General features: G+C 56.6%; 9 protein-coding genes across 9 annotated transcripts; 4 read left to right on the forward strand and 5 right to left on the reverse strand.

Annotated features, from left to right (window-relative positions):
• Nucleotides 1-530: 530 nt before the first annotated feature.
• Nucleotides 531-2,370, reverse strand: B0I36DRAFT_74364 (integral membrane protein-like protein). Its single transcript, XM_046163311.1, has 3 exons — nt 2,065-2,370; nt 1,096-1,997; nt 531-1,024 (listed from the first exon to the last, which is right to left on the reverse strand). Exons 1-3 carry the CDS (start codon nt 2,146-2,148, stop codon nt 757-759), a joined length of 1,254 nt encoding a protein of 417 aa, XP_046017158.1. The 5' UTR covers nt 2,149-2,370; the 3' UTR covers nt 531-756.
• Nucleotides 2,371-2,980: 610 nt separating this feature from the next.
• B0I36DRAFT_236229 (uncharacterized protein) lies at nt 2,981-4,078 on the reverse strand (the record flags this gene model as incomplete). The annotated part of the gene is made up of 1 exon (XM_046149453.1): nt 2,981-4,078. One exon carries the CDS (start codon nt 4,076-4,078, stop codon nt 2,981-2,983), a length of 1,098 nt encoding a protein of 365 aa, XP_046017159.1.
• Nucleotides 4,079-5,702: 1,624 nt separating this feature from the next.
• B0I36DRAFT_359651 (tRNA-splicing endonuclease subunit Sen15) lies at nt 5,703-6,137 on the forward strand (the record flags this gene model as incomplete). Its single annotated transcript, XM_046158170.1, has 1 exon — nt 5,703-6,137. One exon carries the CDS (start codon nt 5,703-5,705, stop codon nt 6,135-6,137), a length of 435 nt encoding a protein of 144 aa, XP_046017160.1.
• Nucleotides 6,138-6,183: 46 nt separating this feature from the next.
• On the reverse strand, nt 6,184-7,599 carry B0I36DRAFT_237185 (alcohol dehydrogenase GroES-like domain-containing protein; the record flags this gene model as incomplete). Its single annotated transcript, XM_046149521.1, has 7 exons — nt 6,184-6,280; nt 6,340-6,432; nt 6,488-6,516; nt 6,571-7,132; nt 7,204-7,350; nt 7,407-7,461; nt 7,518-7,599. The coding sequence occupies 7 exons, from the start codon at nt 7,597-7,599 to the stop codon at nt 6,184-6,186; spliced, it is 1,065 nt and encodes a 354-aa protein (XP_046017161.1).
• A 7,168-nt stretch (nt 7,600-14,767) lies between these two features.
• On the forward strand, nt 14,768-15,544 carry B0I36DRAFT_236298 (uncharacterized protein; the record flags this gene model as incomplete). The annotated part of the gene is made up of 1 exon (XM_046149456.1): nt 14,768-15,544. One exon carries the CDS (start codon nt 14,768-14,770, stop codon nt 15,542-15,544), a length of 777 nt encoding a protein of 258 aa, XP_046017162.1.
• Nucleotides 15,545-16,452: 908 nt separating this feature from the next.
• Nucleotides 16,453-19,196, reverse strand: B0I36DRAFT_359654 (PALB protein; the record flags this gene model as incomplete). Its single annotated transcript, XM_046158171.1, has 3 exons — nt 16,453-18,706; nt 18,767-19,119; nt 19,179-19,196. 3 exons carry the CDS (start codon nt 19,194-19,196, stop codon nt 16,453-16,455), a joined length of 2,625 nt encoding a protein of 874 aa, XP_046017163.1.
• Nucleotides 19,197-20,445: 1,249 nt separating this feature from the next.
• Nucleotides 20,446-22,299, forward strand: B0I36DRAFT_315377 (mitochondrial carrier domain-containing protein). Its single transcript, XM_046152874.1, has 4 exons — nt 20,446-20,948; nt 21,054-21,598; nt 21,663-21,900; nt 21,971-22,299. Exons 1-4 carry the CDS (start codon nt 20,845-20,847, stop codon nt 22,092-22,094), a joined length of 1,011 nt encoding a protein of 336 aa, XP_046017164.1. The 5' UTR covers nt 20,446-20,844; the 3' UTR covers nt 22,095-22,299.
• A 488-nt stretch (nt 22,300-22,787) lies between these two features.
• On the forward strand, nt 22,788-23,359 carry B0I36DRAFT_359656 (ribosomal L29e protein family-domain-containing protein; the record flags this gene model as incomplete). Its single annotated transcript, XM_046158172.1, has 4 exons — nt 22,788-22,794; nt 22,912-22,963; nt 23,142-23,244; nt 23,330-23,359. The coding sequence occupies 4 exons, from the start codon at nt 22,788-22,790 to the stop codon at nt 23,357-23,359; spliced, it is 192 nt and encodes a 63-aa protein (XP_046017165.1).
• A 1,978-nt stretch (nt 23,360-25,337) lies between these two features.
• Nucleotides 25,338-25,778, reverse strand: B0I36DRAFT_372248 (yippee; the record flags this gene model as incomplete). Its single annotated transcript, XM_046160098.1, has 2 exons — nt 25,338-25,571; nt 25,680-25,778. 2 exons carry the CDS (start codon nt 25,776-25,778, stop codon nt 25,338-25,340), a joined length of 333 nt encoding a protein of 110 aa, XP_046017166.1.
• Nucleotides 25,779-26,166: the final 388 nt, after the last annotated feature.

A 26,166-nucleotide genomic window follows, 5' to 3' on the forward strand; every position in this document is an offset into this window, starting at 1 on the left:
AACAAACTGGGTCAGAGACAATGATGAACGACCCCTGATCGCTCCCTTTTCCCACCAGCGGCAGCGCGGCGGATAGCGGGAACAGCGTTGGGCCCTTGTGTTTCAGCATCTGCACCGCGCAGGCGCCCTGCCCTGCCCTGCTGCCATTCAATGGTGGATGCCCAAGTGCACCCTGTGACTGGCCGAGCTCCTGGTGCCAGCTTGCCACACGTCGGCGTGGCCCCCTCAGAGCCTCCAGATCAGATCCAATCGTCCGCCAATCTGCGCAAGGAAGGTGACCCAACGTCTGAAGTCTCTTCGGCATTGGTCTGATCACTTGGCCCTTGAAACAAGCTGGGCACGCATCGCCCCGGTTTCAAGCTGCCCATTAGCGAGCGAGCCATGCTAGCTAGAGATCGGCTCGTCCTCCCTGTCCACTCGTCCCTGGTCCACTCCTGGAAGCTTCGATGACTTCCAAGGTTCACAGTCAAGACGATTCACGTGAAAGTCATATTGGATCCAGGCTACCAGATGAGTAATGGAGAGGACTGGGCCGCTGAAGAGAATACAATCAGGAAATTGCCGGCGGCGTAAGCTATAAAAAGAAGACGAAAACTCCCAAACTCCGCAGTCATGCCAATGAAAATACCCGAAGTGCTTCAAGACCTTGGCTCGGTATGCTTGGTCACCCGGCCACACCATTGCACTTGTCAGAAGCTCTCCATAAGTAACAGTGCGTACAAATGCTTGTTCCGCCTTGCTTGCCTGATTTAGTATCTAGTTGTGCTCGATGGGTTCCTGCGGGAGAAGGGCCTCGGGCTCCTCGCGGGGGCGGAGGAACTCGAAGGGAGGCTGGACAATGCCGTTAAACAAGAAGGTGAAGTAGACGAGGAGAACGAAACCAAGGACCTGGAGCCATTTGAATGTCTCCCACCCGAGGCCGAGGGATACGATCCAGATGAATAGGGTTCGGCACGTGTCAATTGTGGAACGAGATGTGGCGCTGACGCTGCGCGTGACGGACAGACCAAAAAAGTTGAAGCCCCTAGAAGCATGTGTATGTTAGCACACCGTATTTATATTGATGGCTTATCGGAAGACGACAGCATCACTTACCCAATGCTGACCATGATGAGCAAGCTAGACACGAGAACGACCTTGTTGTCAGTCATTTGGCGGAGACCTTCAACCATATCAAAGGGTCCATAGCGTCCAGCATCTGTCCTGCCAATGGCGAAATGAAGCACAAGCATGCCAGTCAGGGTCGTGGCTAGGCCAAAAAGGCCCTCCCATCCCACAACCTGGAGGGGGTCGATGTTGGACCGCTCGAGCAGGAACTCCTCTAGGACAAACTGAGTAGCAGTAAAGATCTGGGCGCCAGCAATGAGCACAACACCAAAAGCGGCCCTGAGTGCATCGGCACCGGGATCCGCCGCATCAGCAACGAGAGCATTCGCTTGAGCCTTGACATCAGGGTAGAGGTAGCCAGCAAGGCCGACCACCGCGACCCCGAGCACGACGCCAAACAAGGATACCCAGTGGAACAAGTGCAGCTTGCGCTTCAGGAAGATGACGCTGAAGAGACCAACGAAAAGAACGAGCGCGCCACGAGTCATCTGGTAGATCGAAGCAGCAACCATGAGAAGGCCAGCGTTCATCAGGGTGGTGCCGAGGATATCGCAGATGGCAGGAAGCGCTAGCAGCAGGATGCCGAAGCCGCTGAGCAGACCATCAGGAGCTCCAGATCTTCTTTCACGCGTAATGAGGGTGTCCTGGGATGTGATGCTGGCCGCGTCATCGTCGTTGTCGCGTGCTGCCGAGGGGTCGCGGGTGCTGACAGCCTGGTAGCCATCGCGCTTGTGCTTATTGGCATAGCTTTGGTATAGAGACATGAAGCCGACGACAATCCAGCAGCCCGATTCACCGACAAACATTTGCGCCGTTTGCAGGACCGGCTGCTCGAAATGCGCGCGCTTCTTCGGGTCGGGGTCGTCGCAGTTTCGAACACATTGGTTGTCCTATTGGCAATGCCTTGGAGTTAGTCCCTAGGCGAAACCTATAGAACACAAGGGCCGTGTTACATACCTGGTATTTGGTCAAGAGCGTGTTGCACACGCCGGTGAGCAACATCATGCCCACCAGGAACGGGATCATAGCCTTCGCCGCCATGGTTGGATTGAGGCAAAGTGAGGGAGGAGACGTATATAGAAAGAGAGCGGAGAGCGGTGCTCGCCAGGAGCACGAACGCGTGGATGGTCTAATCTAATCGGTGGTGTATGAGCGTATTGTTTTCCGTCCTCGGAGAAGTCTGCCTCTTGTGAAGGCTGGACAGTAAGTAGGTGGTTCGGAGGGCACTCTCAGAATGTCGTGAGCCCGGATCTGACAATAGCAACGAAGCTCCGGATGTGAGGGATGGGTGGCTGGAGCTGGAGGTTGCTTCGGGACGTGTGTCACAAGGGCAGCACTGTGGGTCTAACACCAGACACCCGCCTGGTTGCGTCCCCGGCTCCTCTGGGGATGCACGCACTGTCCTTGATAGTGGCACGCTAGCGCCCCTTCTTGGGGCACTTCACCTCTTTGCTTTCGAGTTACAGATAAGGACACTTGCTGAGGCATGGGCGGCCGTCTCCGCGTGGAATTCTTGATAGACTCAGTCAACAATTCAATCATGCCCAGCATCAACGGTAGAAATACCCGTACGTCTGAAGCTACCTCTTTTGGAGCTTCAGCTTGTCTCACAAATCCATCGAGTACTGCGCAAACCTGCCAACTACGCTTAGTATCAGGCCAGTCATCGTTCGACATGTGCAAGTGTGACAATGCAGTGCTCGCCATACCGCACATAGAGCACGCTCTACTCATTAGTCATGGGGAACATTGAAATACAACGCTCAATTATGCTGCGAGAGAAACGAGCCTAGTAGTACTCGGGTAAACATTACTTTTTGTGTATCCCTATTATCCGTATTGCCAGTGCGGGTATCATGTACGAAATTGGTGCTCAAACTTGTACCGAATCGTTCTTCTCGCGACGACCGAAAAGGCCACGCTTGCTCTTCTTCGCCTTGTCCTTTGGTGCCTTATCGCCGTAGTAGTTGTGGTGCGGAATCCCGAGCTCGCGATCCCGAGCAAGCCGCTCGAGGTCTCCCTTGGTCAAGGGGACGCCTTCAATGGTCTTGACATGCTTGCCCTCCACACCCATCATGATGCCCGCAATGGCAGCGACGATGCACGCCAAGCAGACAAACAGGCCGGTGGACCAACTGGGTCTGTCATAACGGTTCAACAGCCACATGTAGGTACACAGGCACACTTGGAACCCAGTGTTGGCGACGTTGTTCCAGACAACGAAATCCATCTTCCACATCTTGGTGGGCGGTGCTCTGACCCCAGTCGGAGGTGCATCGGGAATGGTGTCCAGCGGTGTCGGGACACTGTTGTGATCGAACTTATCGGCCATTTCCTCGACATTCTTGGGGCCAAGCGCCACCGGCAGATTATCGGAGCCTGGCAGGCGGAACCAGCCGCGATGGACTCCTGCCAGAGCGCGCAAAGCTTCGTGGTCGCCTTGGATGCGATACTTCAGCAAGAAGTACAGATCACGGAAGCGCCATGGCGCGAGACCAAACCCAGTGACGCAGAAGAGGGCATTGAGAATCTGCGAATCGGTCTCAATCCATATCCGCCGGGGCGAGTCAATGTGGTCGCAGTCTCCATCGTAGCACATCGAAGGCGCGGCATTGCACAGCAGCAGGAAAAGCATGCCGCCCCACGCAACAACGTTGAGGGAGTAGATGGTAAGGAAAAAGCCAAATCCCGTGTTGTAGAAGTTCCAGAACGACACCAATCCCATCGACAGTTGCTCCTTCAGAGGATATTTAGGAGGGAAGTGGTAGCCGTTTGCGAACCTGTGTGCTTGAGCATCGACAGTAGCGATTCCGGTGGCAAAGGCAGCGCCAACTGACTCCTGGGGCTGACTGGGAGGGACTGGTCCGCGTTGGTGTAGCGCAGCAGTTTCCTTCGCGTTCGGCGTGACAGTCGAGGCCAGCTCAACGCTGTGATCTTCCCCCCTGGCCCGAGCAGAATCGTCCACCGGCATCTTGTCAGGCTTCGCAGAAGTTCGTCGCGAGTGAGATCGTGTTTCGTGTTGTGAGTTTAGGTCCGTCGGAAGAATGGTAAGGCGCTGAACGAGCTAGGCGACGTTTTGGGTCGTACTCCTCGCCGAGAGCTGAAGATGAGATCCGATTGGGGGGTTGACAAAGAAACACGCAGGACGGGACAGGATGCCCTAAGGATAGCCTGTGTGGATTCTTGGTTTGACCGTCGCCCGATGACCGACGATTGATGGCCGATGTGAGGCAAAGAGGCGTATTGATGGAATGACGGGCGAGAAATGGCAGTCGGAATGGTTGAGCAAAGTATGCAGGCGTACAACAAACAAGAAACGATCCGGAGCAGTGCTGACTCCAAGGCCTGGGCCATTGGGGGTCGGAGGGTTGTATTGGATGCTTGGCGTCGTCAGACCCCGTGCGGAAGCAGGGTGGGTGTCTGTTGTCTGGGCTTGTGCAACTGGCAAGTCGGCGCACAAGGGATGGGAAATGAGCTGGTGGTGCCGCCGGGGCCTGGAGACACGAACAGCAACAGCGCAAATATAACGGCAGCAGATCGACACCAGCATCCCACAGCAGGGCACGTACAAAAAGTACTTTGAAGTACGCGTCGGGCAGCCCATCGAGCCTTCACTCAAGCTGCCACAGAAGGCGAAAGGCACGGCCAGTCCCTTCCAGGACCTTAAGGTTTGCAGCGACTCGGATCAGTGCCATGCCAGCTTTGGCGGCAGTTCCAGGGGCGGATTGAGTAGTGCACCGCCGGGGCCAGGGGCGTAGGCTTTGCAGGCTGGACCTAGCAAGTAGTGGCGAAACTCATTTCGGGCGGCCGCAAGGCTAGTGTGCAACCTTGGAAGTCAAATGTCTCCCGCCATCTCGCAATCGCCCGTACCGGACTGCGCGTCGTTGCCTTAGCGCACTCAGAGACAGGTTGGAGGGTTGTCGTGTGACGGGCTACATGGGGTGGCGACAGACTTGGGAAAGGCCTACGCCGATCGATCGCCTCGAATTCTTGATGGAGGGACAATCAAGTCTGGGGTAAAGACCAGCCCTGGAGGCCAGTCGCGGTAGCAGTCCAAGTCGGTCATGCACGAGCTTCCATAGGTCGATAGCAAGGCACTTTATGTAACGTGGAGCCACTAAATCTTTCATGATCACGACTGGGCTATGCGGCGCTACCCACGACTACCAGCAGGCAGGGGTTCAAAGCAGGACAGACACTTGCCGTGCCGGAGCAGACATCGCGGGCAGCCATCATTCGATGACGACTTCGCAACATCCACCAGCATTGTCGCACGCGGTTTCAATGCCAAACCTGATTGCACCGTACCCTGATGTACCCAAGGTAGCGCACGCTAATCTTGGGAATCTGACTAACAGATACAGCGGGTTCCCGCTGCCTCAATATTCCCCTCCACCAGTTACTGCCCCTTCTGACCGCCAATTTTTGTCACTCCGCCTCTGGGCACCTTGATAGACAATACAACAAGTCTGACCACCCTCAATAAGCCCGACCCCTAATACACCAGTCTACCCCGATATTACTCGTCCCAGTTCCGACTACATTCTAGCCAGTACTACCCAGCATTCCCGGCCTTTGCAGTCAAGCTTGGGAAGATGAGCGAGGGCGACCAAGCCGGGCATCTTGCCCAGTTCGTCCTGAACAACCTGCAGTATCAGCAAGACTGGAAGGACCTCAAGATACACACTCATTCGACCAGCGACGGCTCACGCCTCCCGCAACCGCTGATCTCTGGACTGCCGCCGCGCCGCCTGTACCTGCACCCTGATGACCAGATCGCACTGCTCAAGACACACAACAAGGCCGACGAGCCTTTACCAGACGTGCCTGAGGTTGAGTGGGTTCTGGCAACGCACATCACCGACAAGTGGACACTGAGGTCATTCGCCAACGTGTTTGATGCCATGCCAGCCTCCGAGAAGCATTCCGAAAGCCGCCCCAAGAGACTCCTGCTGTGCATAGTACACGACGACTCAACTATTGTCTTCTATCTTATGCACGATGGTATCGTGAAGCCACGGCAAAACTAAGCACTATTCGTATACTGTCACCTACACTACGCTTCCTTCTTGTGCCTCAGGGAGTAAAGATGACCTTCTGGACTTTCATCTCATTGAACAGTTTATACCCCTCGACGGCGTCCGTCAGGGGCATGATTTTCTCAAACATGAATCTGTCTTGGGGTCAGTCTCCAGGTCTGTCAGTCACATTCTCGGGATCGAGCAAGCTTACCCAAAGAGGTCTTGGTTCTTCGCCAGGACTTTGAGGGCGTCCGCAAAAATCGAGCGTACAGGGCAGCGGCCCATCTGCAGACGCACATTCTTGCTACTAGCTGTTAGCGAACCTTCGCCAATAAAGGCCAATCTGTCGGAATGCCTACTTGTACGCTTCGTTCCCGTCCCATGGAATCTGCCGCCGGTGTCAGCTCATTTCCCCTCATCTTACAGAGCCGGAGGCGCTCACCTCTGCGTTATGGACGCCAATGCTGCTGATGAAGCCAAAAGGTCGAATCACGTCGTAAGCAGTACGGAGGGCAGGGCTCAGACCGACAACCTCAATCACGACATCAGCACCTCTGCCGTCAGTCACCTCCTTTATGCGGTCGACGACGCGCTGCTTGTCTTTGACAAAGTTGAGCGGCTCTGCTCCCAGGCTTCTGGCAAGCTCCAAGCGGCTGTCCACGCCGTCAATGGCGAAAAGATGCTTGGGCTTGTGCTCGAGTGCGGACACAATCGCGCAGAGACCTACAGGGCCGCAACCGATAACCACTGCCGTGACGTCCGATGCGGGCTGAGTGCCAATTGCCTTGAAGGCGTTCGTGGCACCAAAGAAACCGGTCGGGAAGATATCTGCCATCAACACCAGAGCCTTGTCGTCAATCTCTGCCGGAGCTTTGACAACAGTTCCGTCGGCGTCAGGAATGCGTATATACTCGGCCTGTGCCCCGTCAAGCACTGAGGAACCAAGAAGCTTGCTCTTGGCGCAGCGAGAAGAGCATCCAATTTTGCAGTAGAAGCACTCGCCACTATATCGAGAATCTGGTCAGCACCCATTCGCGACTAGTAAAATATCGGCGACCAGGGACGAGGCACACACCAAGATGTTGTGAAAGGCGAGACGATCTTGTCGCCAACCTGGACACTCTTTACGGCTGAGCCGGCCTCGACGATCACACCGGAGAACTCATGGCCCATGATGAAGCCAGTGTCGGAAGGCTGGTGCCCGCGGAAAGTGTGCAACTCCCTATGGCCATGGTTAGCGGGATGTCTCTGGACACGACGGTTGTTTGCAGAACCTACGAGCCACAGAGCGCCGTTGCAGATACCTTGACAATAATGTCACCAGCATCCTGCACTACGAAATATCAGTTTGGAGGTCCTCGTGAATTGGGAGAAGAGAACATGGCTTACACTTCGGCACAGGTCGCTTCTGGACAGACACCCTCAGGGGCCCGTCGAAGACGACTGCGTTCATGGTTTCCGGAAGTGTCATGTTGTATGGTTGTCGCCTTTGGTGATATTAGGCTTGTTGACCGCGTGCGGAGTAGCTGGAGCTATTCATGTGACACCAAATCGAGGGAGAGGGCGCGGCTCCTTTGGCAAGACCCTCTGCGCACACAACCTTGTCGAAGGGGTTTGTGCCTCGATGCGGGGTTTCGACTGTGGATCGGCACATGGCGCCCAAGTACCGCACTCGACACAGTGGACGCTGTTCTCTCCGAAGGGAGGAATGGCGATGCACTGCGGCTTCTCACCGCGACACAGATCATTGTATGAACTACCAAAAACACATTCAATAACTCCTCATAGCATACTCCAGCGCCATCTCCGGTTTGCGAATCTTACGTACGTCGTCGCAATGATGTGACTGCGCCGGCAAATACAACGCTACTTTCAGTGTGCAGCTCCGCGGCCATCTGCAAGATTACTGATGTCTGGCCCTGTATTGACCAAGACTATGGCTGTTGTCCGGGAGCCGATCTCACATCTGGTGACATGTCACATCAGCTACTCGCAAGGCTCGCCAATCGCAAAAACCACAGGCACAACGATCATGAGCGGACCCAAGCAGGTTCCTCTGGTTACCCTTGGGGCTGCCGGAGAAAAAGAAAGAACAAAAAGGCGGCTCTTTGCGCACCCGTGAGTGAGTGCGTGGGCAGTTTCGCCTGTGTGGCTCCATCGGCTCGCGAGGCAACAGAGCCGCGCGCCGTGACCGGAGTGCCGCATTTCCCTCTGCCCACCTGTGCCCCACGACGGCAAGGCAGGCTTCGTGCTTCATGGCTTGAGGCTCAGCCGACCAGTCGAGCACATGTGGGCCTCCCCCCCGGCGGAGACTTGGCCGATCAGTACCAGCCAGCTAGACTTTTTACATTTCATCGTGACGATTCATGTTGACACTGCCGCATCAAGCAGGAAAGCCTGCTGCTTACTGACACTCTCGAATTTTGGCCAGTATGAGCGCACATGGACACTGAACAGATAGACACTGGCAGTTCTACAGGAAACAATGTGTTCAAAACAGGCCGTTTACTGTGCGCCATAGGCACCCAACGAGGATGGCTGGTTAGGCTAGATTTACGGTGTGGTGGTGGGAATGCCGCATGCACTCCGCTTCTGCCAAGGACGGAACCTCCTCCGTCGGGAAGTGCAAATCAGCTTCCGCCACCTGCTTCAGGTGTCCACGATGGCCCTTTGGCTGAGTCTAGATGACCAAGGAGCAATCTAATCTGGATAAGGAGGGCATTCTTCCAGATGATGCCAGATGAAGATACTATCGTCGCTCGACAAGCTGCACTGGCCTGATTTGTTCTGGTGTCAATGCCACGGAGCAGCTCACCTTCCTTCCCTTTACCGGAATAATGTGAAAGCCCTTTAGCAGATGCTACATTTCACCAGGTGCGCGCCACACCTGGCCTGAAGGGGCATCTACAGACACCCTTGTCGCGATTCATCACCTTCCGGCGCCCGGCAGAACAATTTATGCCAACCGACCTTCCATTGGTTGTCAACGAGTGTGATTCTGGCAGGTGGGTTTCAAGCAGAATGTGTCCGTGGGGAAGTCATCTGGATTCATCAAGAGCTCTTCTTCTCGAAACACATAACATGTATGCCCCTGATTTTCATGACTGGTCTGGATGGTTACACAAGCGGAGGACTGGAGCGAGGCTTGCTCAGAGGAGCTGAGTGCTCGTGCAGGTTGCGGCGCGTCCTCTCTGGGAACGGTGTCGAGATGCCGTGTCCGACGTGTCCAGTCTGTACTTCTGTTCGAATGTTACCTAGAGAGTTGGATCTGGAACTGCCTAAGAATCTTAGAGCAGGGCAAGGTCGAGGATCGTGCCCAGAACTTGGTCTGCCTGTGGAAATGGAAGCTGATAGGCGAGCCGCGCCCCAGATGGCTCGGTCGGCGTTTCCCGCTGAGTCTCTGGGTCGAGCCGCAATGGATCCCGTCAATGCCCCCTTCATGACTGTACAGTGCCAGAGAGGGAACTTGGAGGCTGGGTGATGGCTAGTCAGTCTACTCATTTATTATGAGATCCTAATCAGTCTCGCCTCCGGGGTGAGACGGCAGAATCCTGCAACGAGCTTCTGAGCGCCAAGGTAAGGTAGCCAACTCCAGCACGAACACTGGCCTGGCAAGTTGAGACGAGCTATGCCGTGTTAAGGTGTTGGCTCGTATGTAAAAAGGCACACGATACTTCAGCGAGCGTGATCTGCGGATATTGGAGTGCGCGACAAGGTTCGGAAGCGATTCCGTGGCCAGTCCACTCGGACCAAGTGCGCAAGATCGTCGACTGACCGGTTGGAATCGGTGACACGCAGGTGTACCTGCGCCAAGTCACTTTCCGATGCAATGAGGCTCTTCAAGTGCTTGCTGAGATCATGGCTGTAGATTGCCCACCTACCAACCTTAGTGAGCAGGTACCGCTGATTATGCCCCCGTGGTCTTTCACTCGACCATCACGAGCGGAGAGCCGGGCCTGGGAGTAAACGGGTAATTTCGGCTGATGTTGCAGTGGCGTGTTACTATTTTGAGCCTCATCATCACACAGCCTACCGCGGCAAAGCAAGTGAGCCAGTCAGATGGATTGTGCTATCCGGGAAAGATCCGTCGAAAGACTGTGAATCCACCACGGTGAGACGCCAATGGGATGTGACGCTGAAGGCATGGGTTTCTAAACCCACGAGCAATGTGCTGCCAAAGACACACAGTCCAATGAGCGCGCGGTAGTGCAGTATGGATCAATTCGACGCTGATTTGGTTTGTTGGCAAAGGGATGGCTGAATCTCTTCCAACCGCTGATACTTGCAGCCTCCTCGCCCTTTCGTGTTTGTCGCTAGGCACTTACCGCAAAACTATTCCCGCACTACCAGACGTGATCGCTGTTCAAGGCTGCCAAAAAAAAGTTTGAGTGCTGGGCCTTACCATGGTCTGCCAATGTCTCTCACAAATCTCGTTGCAAGCTGTGCTTGCATCCTTTCCACCTTCCGAGTGGCTATGTTAGCAATCAACTTTCGAGGTTGGCGCTGCAGTCTGGCGAGTAAGGCTGTGCGGCTCAGGCTTACGACGGATCCAAGCTGGGCGAGCTGGGCGACCCCTGGGGCTCTGAGGCTCGCTTGGCCGTTGGCCAGGGGTGTGCAGGGCTGGCTGACCGGCTTCACAGTAAAAAGTTGGAGGCTTGCGCTGATTCGCACCCCCCCGCAAGTTGGGCAGGGGTCGATAGCCAAGACTCGGGTGGGACTGGTGACGGTCATTATTCGGGTTTCTATGTCTCGAGCGTTTTCTCTCGAGCCTGCCGGGCGGCTGTTTGGAATGACCGAGTCTCCCATCGTGTCGAGGACTGGCCGGGCTAGAGAGCGGTGACGCTGCTGAACTGCCGGTACGAGGGTGAAAGGGCCGTCACATCCGAAGGCGCAAGACGCCAGCCGGGACTGAAGATGCGATGGAAGGATGTTGGAGACCGGTTAGATGAACCCTGCCTGTAGCAGGCCAGGGTGTGACACACATCAATGCCCTCACGCCGGCCACGGTCTGTCAAATTTCCTCCCTCCGCCCCACCGCCTTTGTGAAGGCACGGCCTGCATATACGCTCTGCCTGGTGGCACCTGGCAGGACCTGCGGCAGGATGGAGGCGGCGGTCAGTTCATTGGGCTGCGCGCGAGGTGCGTGAGGTGCTTGATGTACGGTACGGCGGATGCAGCGGGTGGGCGGGTGCGTGCGCGTGAGCGATCGGCAAGCGCCGTTTAAGCCTCACGCAACTGGAGCGAAACGAAACCAAACAGCGCGGGCAGGCCCTTGCGAGGTGCGCATGGAGAGGGGACGAGCAGGGGTGTGGAGAGAAATGACGAGACTGATGACTGACGACGCCGACGGCGACGATGGCGACCCCCTTGTCGAGTGCCCAGACCGGGTGCCTGAGGCACAGCACACGCTCGACAGAGGCAGAAGGTGGGATGGGCAGTGCCCTCTTGGAAAACATGGACCCTGCTGCTGCACCACAATCTTGATCAATGCGCTCGCGTCAACGCGTTTCATGCCGGCACACAGCTTCTTCCGTCGTCTCCCCCGGATCCATGGATGCCGCTCCCAACGGGCCACAGAGGTGTCCGGTGAGAACACTGCCCTCTCGACCCCCGTGGTCGCCGCGCAGCCACACCCTTTGCACACACCCGTGGACGCCTGCGCAAGCAGCTGCCTTTTGCGTCCAGCGCCCGACCCGCCTTTGGCTGCCGCCCCTCCAGACCAGACCAAGGACACTCGCACATGACAGCGCTGCCTTTGTCCAGCAAGCCTCCATCCATGTCACCTTGAGTCTTCGCAGACGTGCTCGTGGGTGCCAGCAAGAGTGAGCGAGCAGCTCATGTGTGTCCTGCCAGGCAAGCGCGGCTGACGGGCCACGACTTGCACAGCGGCAAAGTAACGTGAGGCTGCAATCTGCAGTCTGCAGACGGCACGGGGTGCATGGAGTGCGACCCGTCAGCAGTCACTAGGCCAGGCCCAACCCTCGAGGGCTCGACGGAGGCTCAAAGATCACTTGAGCACAGAACTCGCCCGGGTAGGCAGCCTGCGATGCTACTGGACGGACGACTGTGCCGTTGTCCCAGCGAGTCCAGCCTAGCGGCCAGTACCTTTTGGTCGGGGGGCTCAAGCTCTGGGCGAGGAGGAGCCGCCGCCTCCGCCGGCTGCATGGCTTCGACCCTGACTCGCCGACGGGCCCTGGCCTGACGTGGCCTCGAGCCCACCTTTGAGCGCCTTTCCCCCTTCCTGCTCTGCTGGACCCTGCCGCCTCCCCGCCTCGCCTGGCCGATGACAAGCTGCACCCACCAGAGCGGGCACCCCTTGGCACTGTCGATCGCCCTGCACTCCCCAGAGCAGGGACGCACGGCGTGAACATGCCATGCCATGCTATGCCATGCCATGCAAGTGCTTCAAGCGCCACGAAAACACCCTGGACAACCCCGGGCGACTGGTCTTCCGCTCTCTGAGCCGCAGACACAGATTCTGGCCGGCGGGCCCTGTCGTGAGAACAAAAGCCCTGGAGAGGACAATGGCACCAGCTTGAGGTAGAGAAAGAGAGGCTGCCAGACACAAACGCGCGGCGGGCCCGCCCTGGCCAAGTCGAACAGTCGGGTCGGGCCCGCATCCACCATGCTGATTAAGGCAAGCCTTCTTGGGATGGTGGAGGAGCAGCGGGCAGGGCAGCGTCAGTGGTCCCAGTGTTCCCCATCCCTTCTTCAACGAGCCTCCGCGGCTCATTCCTACCTGGCCCCGCCCTTATTTACGCCAAACCTTAGTTCTATTTTGACAACCTTCGACAGCCGGCCTTCCAGTCCAAGCAGCACCTAGCTTGGGCACCAGCTGCCCATGCGCGGGTTCTGTCGAGGCGTTCTGCGCCGCCCCCCCCTGGTCCGACCTCGTCGTCCTCACCCACGCGCCCTCGTCCTTAGCTAGGAGCAGTTATCTGCCAGGCCCTGGCCTCCCCCCAATGAAATACACGACGCAGCCCGCGAGTCCTGGCCCAGCGAGCAAGCAGCCTGCCCTGCCGTGCTCTGCCTTCCTCCCCTTCTCGGCACTCCATCGAATGGCGCCCCTCTAAACTGGTCCTGCGTGACCTACCCTTTATGCCTCCCCCCATCGACAAGTACCACCACTTGTACTCGCATCAGCACACCTTCAGTTTCTCCCTCTCGGCCCTTTCTTCTTGCGTAGCCTGGCTCTGGCCTCTCATTCGCGCTCTTGGTGCTGTGTCGCTGTGAAGAGGCGACAGTTTCGGCCCTAGTTCCGACACCCAGCTCTTACAAACCCACTTCCAGCCAAGTTCTCAGCTTGCGTACCTGACTTGACGACGGCTTGACAGCGAACCCCATTTTGCGAGTCACCAGGAATCAACTCCGACAATTTATTCTTTTTTTTTCGCCTGCCTTGGCAAGGGTTCTTTTAAACACCAGGTGTTGCCGTTGCTCGCCCTTCTCAGAAGCGCGCTTCGTCCTTGCGGCACGTAGTACACTCGCCGTGAACATTGTGTCGACTCTGCCAGCCAAACAGAGTGCACGGCGTCTGGCTCCGGCTCACACAATCCCGATTGTCCTTTGTGTATCACCAACACCAGACAACTAGGATCAGTCGAGATCTGGTTGTGGTACACAGCTTCGGGACGGCCCTCCGCTCTCTGCCTGACTGTTGGCTTCTGACCGGCTCTCTCACAGCACGCCAGCCGCCCAGTCGTTCTTGTTTGCCATACGCTGGGACGACTGGTCTCATGTCCCGTGGCGTGGCTAGCCGCACAGCAGATAACCACACTTCATCTATGTGACGACCATACCCTCTCCAATAGGGCTGTTACCAGATAATGAGCCCGTCGGACACCCAACATAGCGACGTCTACGACCCAGACGGAGTGCTCCCGCAAAACAGCCCGCGCTTGAAGCCACGGGTTGTCAATCTCAAGCCAACGCCGTCACCACCTCTCCCACAACTCCCCTCACTGAAACAGCTTGGTCCGTTTCCAGGGCTTGGTAGCCCAGATTCTAAGCTTCACAACACGCCTGATCCAGGCTATGCTGTGCTGATACGGGCACTTGCCGGAGGCAGGCTACCCGACGGAACGCACGAGGAGCTCTCTCGGCCTCTTCCAGGACTCCACGACAAAAAGGTAGATTCCTCAGGTGAAGAGAGTGACTCAGGCGACTCACGAGCCGACGACGAAGGGTTGCGTAGTAGCGACATGTCGCCCCTGGCTTCACCCGGTCTCGCACGGCCGCTCGTCTTGCATGGACCAAACAAAATGGCGAACAATACACCAACCCTCGATTTGAAGTCACTCGCAACCAACGCCATGAAGTACACAAATGCATCTCCAAGCTCTCCGGTCGACACCCAAGGACCTGGCACTTTCAGGCAGAGGGAGTCATCGTCGAGAAAACTCCAGTCTCCAGTGCCGTTACCGATAGCGATACCGAACGCGGCCCAGAGCGATCACTGTAGAAGAGACTCTCAGAGATCAGCGTCAACCACGTCAATGTCCCCTTATTCTTTACCCGGCTTTGCTGAGCTGCACGGCTCGTCACCTGGCTCGCTCAGTCTGGCAGCGAAACACCTTGCTGAGGGCAAGTTTTCTGCTGAGCCACTTTCGACAGGACTTGGCGGACTTCCGCCCATTCAGATGGCGTCGCCACCATCTGACACAAACTCGCTGCCGTCAATAAGGTCCCAATTCAGGGAACAGCTCACCAATGGCCCGGGCGGCCCTGATCGGCGACCAAGCGATCCCCGATCACCGTCAGGGATTGGTTTGGGAGCCAGGCTAAATAGTATCCAGAGCTCGCACGGCTCGCCACCGGTCACACCCGATGAGGTGTTCAGAGCTGGCATTCCCTCTCCAGCGAGCTCTGCTCCTGCACGAAGCCCTTTTCCTTTCTCGCCGCCCGCGCTGAGCATGAACCATGGCATCACGGGAGGCTATGCCGCGAGTCACAGCGGCGAGGTGCGGCACTTTGACCGATCTCCACCCGCTCAGCCTGTCATCGACAGGATGAGTATAGACAGCATGACCAACCCGCCCTCGGGATTTGTCTGTTCCTTCTCCGGCTGCACGGCCGCTCCATTTCAAACGCAGTACCTCCTGAACTCGCACGCAAACGTGCACTCGTCGGCCCGCCCTCACTATTGTCCCGTTAAAGGATGCCCCAGAGCCGAAGGTGGCAAAGGGTTCAAGCGCAAAAATGAGATGATTCGTCATGGTCTTGTCCATGAATCACCCGGCTACGTTTGTCCATTCTGTCCCGACCGAGAACACAAATACCCACGACCAGACAACTTGCAGCGGCACGTTCGTGTTCATCACGTTGATAAAGACAAAGACGATGCCCTTCTGCGAGACGTACTCGCGCAACGACCAGACGGCCCAAATCGAGGACGGAGGCGCCGAGGCGGGCCCTAAAAATTACAGCGACAAGACCTAGATGTACATAAGCATACGATACCCCTTTGACCATACGCACGCGATGACACCAATGACGGAAATATGTTCCCGGCGTTCAACTCCAATTTTCCTTTACCTTCAAAGCTCCGAAACCACTGTCTTGGCTATCTATCACCCTGTCTGCTAGCGTTTCGTAGGATCTCAATCTTCTTTTCATCATTTCAGGTTCGGGAGGGGAGTTTTAAGGCAAATCTTGTATGCCACAGCGGCTAGGCACGACCTCATCTTGCCGAGACCATCGTTCGATTAAGCCTATGCAGCTAGTTAAAGGTCTTTGATCAGAAAAATTCAGACGAATGACGATTGTTACGAAAAACAGAGTGCTGCTATTGCAACCAGGCTGACATGAAAATCCGTTCTCATACGTCCAAAGACGACGGCTGGCATGTGGTGGCACGGATTAAAGGCGTCGCCGAGCAGGCACGGGCATACGAAACGCAGTCTACCAGTTCAAGCCGCACCTGAGTAAGGATCTCTGTGCTGATGTCACTTGAACTGTATCGGTTTTGCGTCGCCATCATGAACGACCGGGAATGACTGTGAACCTTATCGCATGCTCTCTTCTTTTACGGAACTGCATGGCACGCTTCCATTATTGTTGAGCATAAGAACACCCTTTTGCATCATTTCAATGCGCCTAACCTTCCCCATCTCCCTATACACCCAGGGCCCTCTTTAGCGAGGACACTGAGACGCCAAGGTCAGTTCACTGCTCGACCTCGGGGGACCAAAAATGACCTTTTGTGCCGTTTTTGATGGCAATGAGGTATTTCAGAAGAAGCACAACATCCCAAATGATCATCATGGCACTTTCCACCTTCGATTCTGACAGATGACTCTGCAGTACAAACGGCTAGTGTCTGCTCTCAGTCGTCGAGCACCTCCCACGGCCCGACGCCGACGTGGCCGTCGCTCAGCAGCTCGACCGTGAGCCCATCGTCGCCATACATGCGCGGGGACGCGCCCATCATGTGCTGCTCGACCACCAGCCACAAGCCATCGCGAGACCGCGTCAGGCGCGGGTCGATGTCGACCTCGGCGGTGCGCAGCCCGCCCAGGCCGACCTCCTTGAACTCGCGACCGTCGCCGCTGGTCAGGGGGATCATGGTTCTGTCGGGCCCGCGGCCGGACTCGAGACGGACCCGCACGGTAGGGTGAGCTCGTGGGGTCCCCGTCCCTCCGGCGCCGCTGCCGGTGTTGCTCGTGCTGCCGCTCGCGCTGCTGCCGCCGCCGCCGCCGACAAGGGTTTTGTGCTTGCGGGTGATGACGAAGCTGGCGCGGGAGAGCCGCGCAACTGTGACTGGCGCCCTCTGGGTGAGCTCGCCACCCGCGGGGAGGGCCAGGTCGGGGAGCCTTGTGCGCAGGCGGCCGGCGGCATCGGCCAGGACTGGGGCCACGACACAGGCAGCGTTGGATCCTATGCGGAGCGTGAAATCGGCCAGGGCTCCCGGCTCGTAGGTCGAGCACACAATGGTGTAGGTGCCTGCTTCGAGGGAGGGGACGCAGGCCTGGGCGCAGCCGCGGCGGTATTCGCCAGATGTCGCTACGAGATCACGAACCGTCACGGCCGTGACGCGCTGCCCATTGGCCCAGACGAGGTCAATGTGTACATGGAGTTCCTCGCGAGACGTGGAGAGGAGGAGAGACAGCGGACCCGTCTGGGAGGTCTTGACGCTAAACTGGGGATTCTGGAGATAGGTCGCCGAGCCTGCGTTGCCGCCGGCAGTTCTCCGTGTCCAGCTGCTCTTGGTCTCGGTGTAGTGCTTCAGACTGTGTGCCGCCGTGTCGATCGTGAGCGAGCTCCGCGAGAAGAAGGAAAGGGTGAATGAGTACTTTGGGAGCGGCAGGTCGTGAGAGGCCACCACTATCGTATACTTGACGCCCTTCTTCGCCTCGAAAGGGGCAAGGGTCTGCGGCGAATCTACAAAGGGTCCCCGATATATCGACTTGTCACTGAGCTGCACCCTCGCGCCGTTGTTCTCGAATATGTATAAGCTCATGAAACCGAGCTGGTTCGAGGTCGAAGCCAGCGTGGTGCCTCGCTTGCGGGCAATCTCGAGTTCCTCATCCTGGAAATGCCGGCTCAGGAGAATCCAGGTCATGCCATCTGCTGAAGAAGACATCGAGTATTGGGGGTTGTGCGCAAAAGATCCTGCCATTGTTGGCTCTGGCAGCTCCCAGGTGAAGTGGTGGTCCTGGCGCTCGGTGAACAGGCTTGGGTTCCAGTTCAGGTACAGCGACTCGAAGTTCTGCGCAACGTCATCGAAGCTGATCCAGAATGTGCCCGGCTTCAATTTGGGCCGCGCATCGCCATCGCTGCTGTCAGAGCTTGCCGACGCTGCTGAGGACCCTACTCCTTTCCAGGTCATCCCATCGCACCACGGATTCTTGACAAGCATTCTGCGGCTGTCTCCTGACTCTGAGAGGTCAAGCACTGCATAGTCATGCTCACCAACAAGACCAGAAGCCTCTTCTTCGTCGACGGAAAGACGACCGGTGCCAAGTGTTATGACGACATCTCCAAAATCATAGGCTTTTTTGATCCGTTTCCAGGTATGGTCGAACTCGAGCTCATCGCTTTGGAGGAATATCTGCTGGGGGATCCAGCCTGTCAACACCCACAGGTCTGTTCCAGAGTTGCTCCCGGGGAAGTCGTAGCCTCCCCGTACTTTCAGGTAAGCTTTCTCCATCAGAGCTGGCCAGAGAAGTTTGGGGTTGTGGCGATCAACGACATAAAGGGTACGATCGTTGGACGACGAGGGCAGCCGATCGTCTATCACAACGCGACGGAAGCAGCCATTGAAGTACATGCGAAATATGTACTTCCCGTTCGATGATATCCTTGGCTTCCCAAAGTTCACATCCGCCGGAAACATGTGTGCCGGTAAGATCGACTTCGGTCCAGACTGCAGATGCCTCATGCTTGCGCACAGACTAGCAACAACAGAACAGTCTGTTGTCACATCTTGTACAAGGTCGTAGTCGTCCTGGGGCTCCATCATGTGCGTGGTGATGGTGTTGGCCTCCGCCTCGCCATCCTTTGCAATCAGCTCGAGAGGTCGTTTCCAGCCGCCAAATATAGTTTGCTGCCGGTCAGACAACGAATACACGGATGGGTCTCTTGTAAACAGGTCAGTCATGATTCGTGAGGTGTGCATGCGACTTGAAGGGGATGCCTACATGAAAGAGTGGCCTTCGAACTCGCCCGAGGCTGGATCATTCTCCCACGGTGGGAAAATATTGCCGTGTAACCTGGAGCCACGATACAGTATGTTCTTCTCCTTGGTGGGTATGTCCCTGACCATTCGTGGCATTTGCAACCGCTGCTCGACGATGCGGACATTGTCTACGGCCGCTGGTGTGCCCTTGAGACCCTCGGCCATCTTGATCATTTCTGAGCATTTCTGTTTCAGTCGGGACTTCTCGGCAGGACTTGATGCCTGAGAAGCAGCTTGCATATACAGATCGGCTGCACCAATAGCGTGATCCAGGGCAACCTTGCCAGAAGCTCGCCTGGCAAGCAGCTCGCGCTCCTGCTTCAATGTTAGAGAAACCGCACTGCTTCGTATCCATGCACAGGGTCGACTTGTACCTTGGCCTTTGCCTCCATGTCGGTGAACCGCAAAGCCCAGCTTTGACGGAGAGGAATCCTCAGAGTGGGTGGGTGGCCCACGCCGTCCAGATGGGGCGCTCGAGGGGAGATGCGACCTCGAAGACAGCCTTATCGGTTCGAGAGGTCCGACGACGCGATAGCCAGTCGCGCCTCAACCGGACCGGGTCATATGCAGCTTCAACTTCATACACTGGGGGTGGCGATTTGATTGGTGCTCTACAAATGTGAGTGCTTTGCCCGCGCAGACGATATCGTGGATGGCGGCGTTGGGTGGAAACTGTTCAAGTATCCCACGCTAGTGCTGATTCATCAGATCGATCCAGCGTGAGAACCCACACGGCAATCACGGAGAGGCAACCTTGGAAGACCACGAGGAGCATCGTGTGTTTCTGGGGGGCACGAGTTGAGGCTCTGGATAATGCGAGCAGCCCCAGGCGACGAGGGCCCTTGCTCGCTAGGTATCGGCCCAGCCCAGCCCAGCCCAGCGGCCAAGGCGCTTAATCAAGCTCCTCCTCGTACGCTCAGAGCGAGACACGGGCGCGAGGCAAATGAATACCAAATCCTTCGCAGTCCAAGCACGACGATGCCACTGCCAACAGATTTGCCCGCAGGATCACAAGCGGCTGCTCGGCAACCATGGGCATTACGCGTGGTTTGGTGTTCACAAGCATGCAGTGGAAGCGACGAGTCGATTTGGCAACCCGTCTTGCCCTTGCCTTATGTGGCACTGTGGCTGAATCGCGGCTCTAGGCTAACAAAGTGGAGAGTCCCTCGATGCCTGTGCTCCCAGAAGGAAGGCCAGTTGACATGACCCAGCCAGTACAGCAGTGCGAGCATGTGGTGTCATGGTGCCGATCTTGTCATCGACGGGCTGTGTATGCTGCACGTGCTGGCCATGCCATGTTCTATCAGCGCTGGCGGTGAGAGAGAGGCGCTGGTAGCCAGCGAAATACTTCCTGGTCTGGCCGACTCGAGGCGCCCAAAGTCGCGCTTGGCTTGCCCCCAACCCCGCAAGACCAAGACTCTCTTACAGAGTCAAGTACAACTGCCCAGGTGCGTACAGTCGAGGAGGAAGGAATGCCCGCGGCGAGGTGGCTCCCCTCGAGGCTGGGGGCCGCGCCGCGATAAGATAACGGCAGTTGGCTCCACGGCGGAATGGGCACCGGCATCAGATGGCCGAGGTCCAACATCCCCAGCATGCGGCCCCAGACAGCCATCGCCCGCTAGCTCGGCCTCTGCGCGCGCTCGTTGTCCCGGGCACATGGAGCCTCCTTGGCCCCGTCAACGCTCGGTGACGCCGCCAGATCCTAAAGCTCTCCACGACTCCGGCTCTCCTCCCTCGCCCAGCTCGCCGGTCCTTCAGATTGTTTCCCTCCGCAAGCATGCTCTGAGCTCGTCGTTGTGCTCCCACCCGCCGTCCCCTTGTCCGCGACCCCCTCTACCGACCTCCCTCGCCCGCCGGTGACATCACTCCTGGACTTTGCCGAGACAATCCCCAGTCCAGCCATCGGTCCGCCGGTATCTGATTTCTACCATACGATACAATACCAGGCCCGCCCTCTGATTGACGACAGGCCATTCCCGACCCGAACGACAGGTAGAGGTGCATCATCTTCACCAGGCCTCCAGATACACGACGCACAACATGGCTGCCCAGTCCAAGATGGCGCCGCTTCCATCATGGGGATATGCTACTGCTGGTGCCGCTGGTGCCGTTTTTGCGAACACCCTCGTCTATCCACTCGATCTGTAAGCATTGCTGCAATTACGGGACGGTACGCGGCCGTGGCCGTGGCCGTCTTGACCCAATGTGAAGCTTGTGACTGACTTGGCACCCTTGTGTCTGCACTGCAGGATCAAGACAAAGCTGCAGGTCCAGGTCAAGAGACAGGCTGGAGACATCATTGATCCTTCAGAGCCCCATTACACGTCCACGTGGGATGCCGTCACCAAAATCGCTGGTGCCGAGGGTGTGGCAGGTCTCTATGCGGGCATGAGCGGTGCGCTGCTTGGTGTGGCCTCCACCAACTTCGCCTACTTCTATTGGTACTCGACCGTTCGTGAGATCTACTTCAAGTACCAGAAGACCCCTGGCCCACCTGGTACCGCCACGGAGCTGGCTCTCGGCGCTGTTGCTGGCGCGCTCGCCCAGCTGTGCACGATTCCCATTGCCGTCGTCACGACCCGGCAGCAGACCCAGACCAAGGAGGAGAGAAAGGGCATGATTGACACGGCCCGCGAGGTCATCAACAGCGAAGATGGCGTATCGGGCTTGTGGAGAGGCCTCAAGGCTAGTCTCGTCCTCGTCGTGAACCCCTCCATCACATACGGAGCCTACGAGCGGTTAAAGACCGTCATGTACCCAGGCAAGACAAGACTGAGCCCTGGCGAAGCATTTTGTAAGTGGAGATACCACGTCACTGGCCTCAGCACGGACAACTGACCACCGATCGCTACTCGTAGTGCTTGGCGCAATGTCGAAAGCCCTTGCAACAATCGTCACCCAGCCTCTCATTGTCGCCAAAGTCGGGTTGCAATCAAAACCTCCGCCTCAGCGCAAGGGCAAGGCCTTCAAGGGTTTCATTGAGGTCATGCAGTTCATCATCGAGCACGAGGGTGCTTCAGCATTATTCAAGGGCATCGCCCCCCAGATCCTAAAGGGCCTGTTGGTGCAAGGAATCCTGATGATGACAAAGGAGAGGTAAGTCTTGCCGCATACTGCCAAATGACATTCCAAATAACTAAACGCACTGCTGACTATGTTACGACAGAATCGAGCTTGGTTTCATCCTCCTCTTCCGGTATCTGCGGCAGCTCAGATCGCAGCAGCTGGCCAAGGCTGCGGCCTTCGCGGCCGAGAAGGCAAAGAGTGCTGCTCCCATTCTTGTCAAGTAATTGGGCGGTCCTGGGTCTACAAGAGGCGGCGGTTCACCTGAAGGACGTGACTCTGGAAGGAAGAAAGAGCATGGGGGATCATATACGAGATACCCGATCAACTGCGGCCTGGCCGCCTTCTGTATATACTACACAGGCTGTCCTTCCGGACAGTCGTGATTATGAGCTTGTGCTGTGCTTCGAATGCATTTCTGATTCTGGCGTACCACGTATTCCGGCATATGGAGGCGGTGGCTCCTTTTACAGTGTTTACAGTAATCTGCTTGTCAAGATTCGTGGACAGGTAAGTGGTTACAGCATGTTTTCTGGCGCATGCTGCGCTGTTGTCTGATTCTTGGGCCACTGGGGGTACGTCAAGGTAGGCGCTTATCGAAGAGCAGCGGCAGTGGATCCAGTTTGACTCGCTGCCCACCTGAGCATGGGCAGATGCATGTGCCCAGCCATGTGAGTTCCTGGGATCCACCCAGGAAGCCGGCTCACTCCCAGCCGTCAGGATTGCATGGCAGCTGGCACCAGATTCACACGGCACTCGCTTAATTTTCACCACACAATTGCCCAAGTTTTGAGAAATCGCAGCACCGGCCAGCCAGTCCCCGTCGAGCCGCCCTGCTTTGCTTGGACAGAAGACGCCTTCACCACTGCACCCGAACACCCCATACCCGGACAAGCTCAAGCAGCCGCAACACCGTCACAATGGCCAGTACGTGATACCCTCGTTATTCGCCCGCGACGACATTTGTCCCCGAAAATGGTCGCCCTCATCGCCCGACGGAGCGCCGTGGAAGTGCAGTTTTCGCTGACGTTTTGCAACCTGTAGAGTCCAAGAACTCGTCTCAGCACAACCAGAGCAAGAAGGCTCACCGCAACGGGTACGTCCTTCCTACTACCCACGAAAGCCTATGGCAGCTACCGGATCCGCCATGTCTCGGCCTCGATGCATCAGTCGCCACAATTCTGCGCAACAACTTCGCACGAGGCCGGGCAGGGACAGGGTTGGGCTGCATCCGATTGAAGGTGAAAGTTCACTAACACGACGACCTCGAATAGTATCAAGAAGCCTAAGACCAACAGATACCCGTCGCTCAAGGGTGTCGACCCCAAGTTCCGCCGCAACCACAGACATGCTCTGCACGGCACCATGCGCGCTCTGGTAGGTCTCGGCAACGCCACAGCACAACCACACGGCTGTACCAGCCCTCAACTCCAGCCGAACAGAACACTAACGCCCTCTGTAGAAGGAGGCCAAGGATGCCAAGAAGGAGTAAGATTTGGGTCTTGAGCACAAACGAAAAAATAAAGAAAACCAGCATCTACCGATGGACCAATTGACGACTACCGGATCCTCCCATCAACTGTAGACCCCGCCGATGCCGAAGGGCTACAGCCCACGACGACACACGTAACGAATGGGATATTGATACCCGAGGTCGGCGATTCCGACACTGATCGAGAAGGCTTTCACTGTGGAATTTGCACGGCGCACGAGAACGACTTGAATTGATTATTTTTTCTCCTTCACGGGTCGATATAAAGGGAAGGCAATTTTCTCGGGTTAGATACCGAAGAACGGATCTCCGGAAAACAACGAAATGAAAGAAACGAAAAAAGCTCACGCCGTGCTGTCTTCTCTCTATTGCGCCGGCACAAGGTGGAGAGGGACGACGTCGGGAGTTTGCTGTCAGGAGGCGCCACGACCACCGTACTTCGTAGTGGCGTGGCACAGTTCGAGGCAGACGCGTGGATGACAGTCTCGGCACTTTGCCGAGTGCCACGATTGTTGTCCATCGTCTTCCTCGCGACCGTCCACGCCTTGCAGAAGGGAGCGTGTGCTTGGTGGCTTCCTGGCACGGCTTGCGACGCCGCCCCGGCTTTGCGTCGGCAGTGAGTGCTCATTTGTGTCCTCAACCACATCCCATCGTGAGTTCTCGCGGCTACATTGCACGCTCGCGAAGCGTGCATGATGCCATGAGCTGCAATCCACCACCTACCTCCTCCCCTGTCCCTCTACCTTATCCCTCCAGTCCAAATCACAGCCCAACACCAGACAACCAGGCATTAGTGTGTACAGCATTGAGCTCCCGGGGAACTTCACGGTTCCTCACCTCCCTTGCTCATTTGCTGAAGGATAACTTCTTCTCGTGCCGAGATCAAACCCAACAAGTCCGTCTATTACCAAACACTCGTGCTTCCCTTCTCCTCCAAGGCAAGAGTGCATGAAGACTGGGCTATATTCCCCCCCTTCGCATCCCCCTTTTGCAGCTCGTTCTTTTTTCGATCGTACCTCGCGTTTCCTGCTAGTGTTCCTTATGCCATCACCTTCGAGGTGCTTCACCCCTTTCAATGGGTGAGTGAGTACTGGAGTGCTCGAGCACTGCGCGAGTGCTTCACTTCCTGAAGTCCGCCATGGTGACGTGTTGATTGTCCGATTGTTTGGGTAGATGGTTCTGCTCAGTCCCGGCGATGATGAAGATACCTGCTCTTCCCCGGGTCTTACTTGATTAGCCGTTCGTCCTTCCGTTTGGCACATAGGATAGATATCAATCTTGACGGAACTGTTATTCATGCGCCCAATGTCCCGCCAGTCTTTTGTCGCGTGACTCGTTCTTGGTAAAACTGCAACATGCAATAGTTGTTGGACGGCATGGCGTAATCCACGCGCAGCCTGGTGCAGATACCTAGGCCATATACCTTGGTTGTTTTATCGTCTTGTTGCACTTATGGATCGATTCTAAGTCGCATCAACCAAGTGGTGAAACCTGCTTGAGGTACATGGTCACGTAGTGCGTTTCTCCTGGTGATAGTAGGAATGGTGGAATGATCGCATTATTCCGAACGCTGAAAAAAGAAGACAGGCCCGGGTTGAAAAAGAGAATCTGTCCCCATCAATAAAAACAAGTCAAGCGAAAACAGTCCGATGACGGTGCAAAACGAAACGCCGTAGGGAAAACATGGCTCTAACCTAGCAACAAAAAGGACGAACAACAGCAACAAACTATGACGCCTCGGGCAATGCTGAAATCCACCACCAGTGTCTTCCAACTCTCGGCCTGACGAGCAGCTAGCTGGCACGCGATGTTAATGCCGTGAGGCCGTGAAGCAGGCGCTTCCTAGAGGAGAGTGCTTCTAGAAAGCAATGCTCGTCAAGGCAAACCAAAGTCCGCCGCATCTCTGCTCATCGGACGCCAATTCCAGCAACGCGAGCCTTCCAGCATGAGTTTTCTTTCATCGACGGTCGCCGGCAGATTAATTGACGTTGCACAAAAGCTCCGCCTCGAGGATAAACTTGCCCTCCTTGTACTTCTCGGATGATTCGTAGGCCTTATCGTACTTCCAGCCGACGGTGTCCTTGCACTGCCTGCAAGTGATGTCGCGTACAATGTGCCGCCCCGTAGTCATGCTGCGCTCCGAGGGCTCGCCAGCATCAATGTTGACGACATTGTTGAACAGATAGGCCTTTCCGTGCTGGCCGCGGAAGTTCTGGTTTGGCATGGACACCGTCGTCAGCGAGAGCTGCAATCTTTTCTTTTCCCCTCACGTGTGCCATGAGGGCGTGAGAGCTCGTTTCTGGGGGGACGATTAGCTTACCCGGCTGATGATGTCTTCGTGGTTCGAGAGGTGGGCCTTGCAGTTCTTGCAGCCGTAGATCTTGTTGCTACTCAGATATGTGTTGTATGCCAGACCCATCGTGATCGCTGGTGTTCTTGTGTAGAGAGTGCTGGCTATCTATGTATCAATGTCGCGAAATGAGGGCTGCAATAGAACTTGCTCGCGCTTGCGGATCCGGCTGGGCCGAGGGCGTGTGGTTGGGGGCGCCTTTGCGGCAAGAGTGTCCGATGTGCGGGATCAGATACCCAGGAGTCCGTGAGGTTTCGGCTTTGAAATCGAATGGGAGCGAAATATTGACGTTTCTGTTGAGTCGAATGTATTTGCGAGACACGGTGCCGATACAGCTCGGGGAGGTGGGATGGAATGTATCCTCGGAAGCACACGGGAATGATTTTTCGACTTGTTCAAGTGGCCAAAACGGGCGCCGGGCCGCCGTGATCTTGCGTACTGCGCTAGGTTGTCTGGT

The sequence above is a fragment of the Microdochium trichocladiopsis genome (assembly GCF_020744255.1).
Source record: "Microdochium trichocladiopsis strain MPI-CAGE-CH-0230 chromosome Unknown B0I36scaffold_2, whole genome shotgun sequence".
NCBI classification, from domain to species: domain Eukaryota; kingdom Fungi; phylum Ascomycota; class Sordariomycetes; order Xylariales; family Microdochiaceae; genus Microdochium; species Microdochium trichocladiopsis.

Bases quoted from the DNA above. Each gene is read 5' to 3' on its own strand.
- B0I36DRAFT_74364 (XM_046163311.1), bottom strand. From the start codon at position 2,148: ATGGCGGCGAAGGCTATGATCCCGTTCCTGGTGGGCATGATGTTGCTC. The intron at 1,998-2,064 runs GTATGTAACACG...CATTGCCAATAG, and splicing joins CGCTCTTGACCAAATACCAG to GACAACCAATGTGTTCGAAA. The intron at 1,025-1,095 runs GTAAGTGATGCT...ACATGCTTCTAG, and splicing joins CTCATCATGGTCAGCATTGG to GGGCTTCAACTTTTTTGGTC.
- B0I36DRAFT_315377 (XM_046152874.1), top strand. From the start codon at position 20,845: ATGGCTGCCCAGTCCAAGATGGCGCCGCTTCCATCATGGGGATATGCT. The intron at 20,949-21,053 runs GTAAGCATTGCT...TCTGCACTGCAG, and splicing joins CTCGTCTATCCACTCGATCT to GATCAAGACAAAGCTGCAGG. The intron at 21,901-21,970 runs GTAAGTCTTGCC...ATGTTACGACAG, and splicing joins CTGATGATGACAAAGGAGAG to AATCGAGCTTGGTTTCATCC.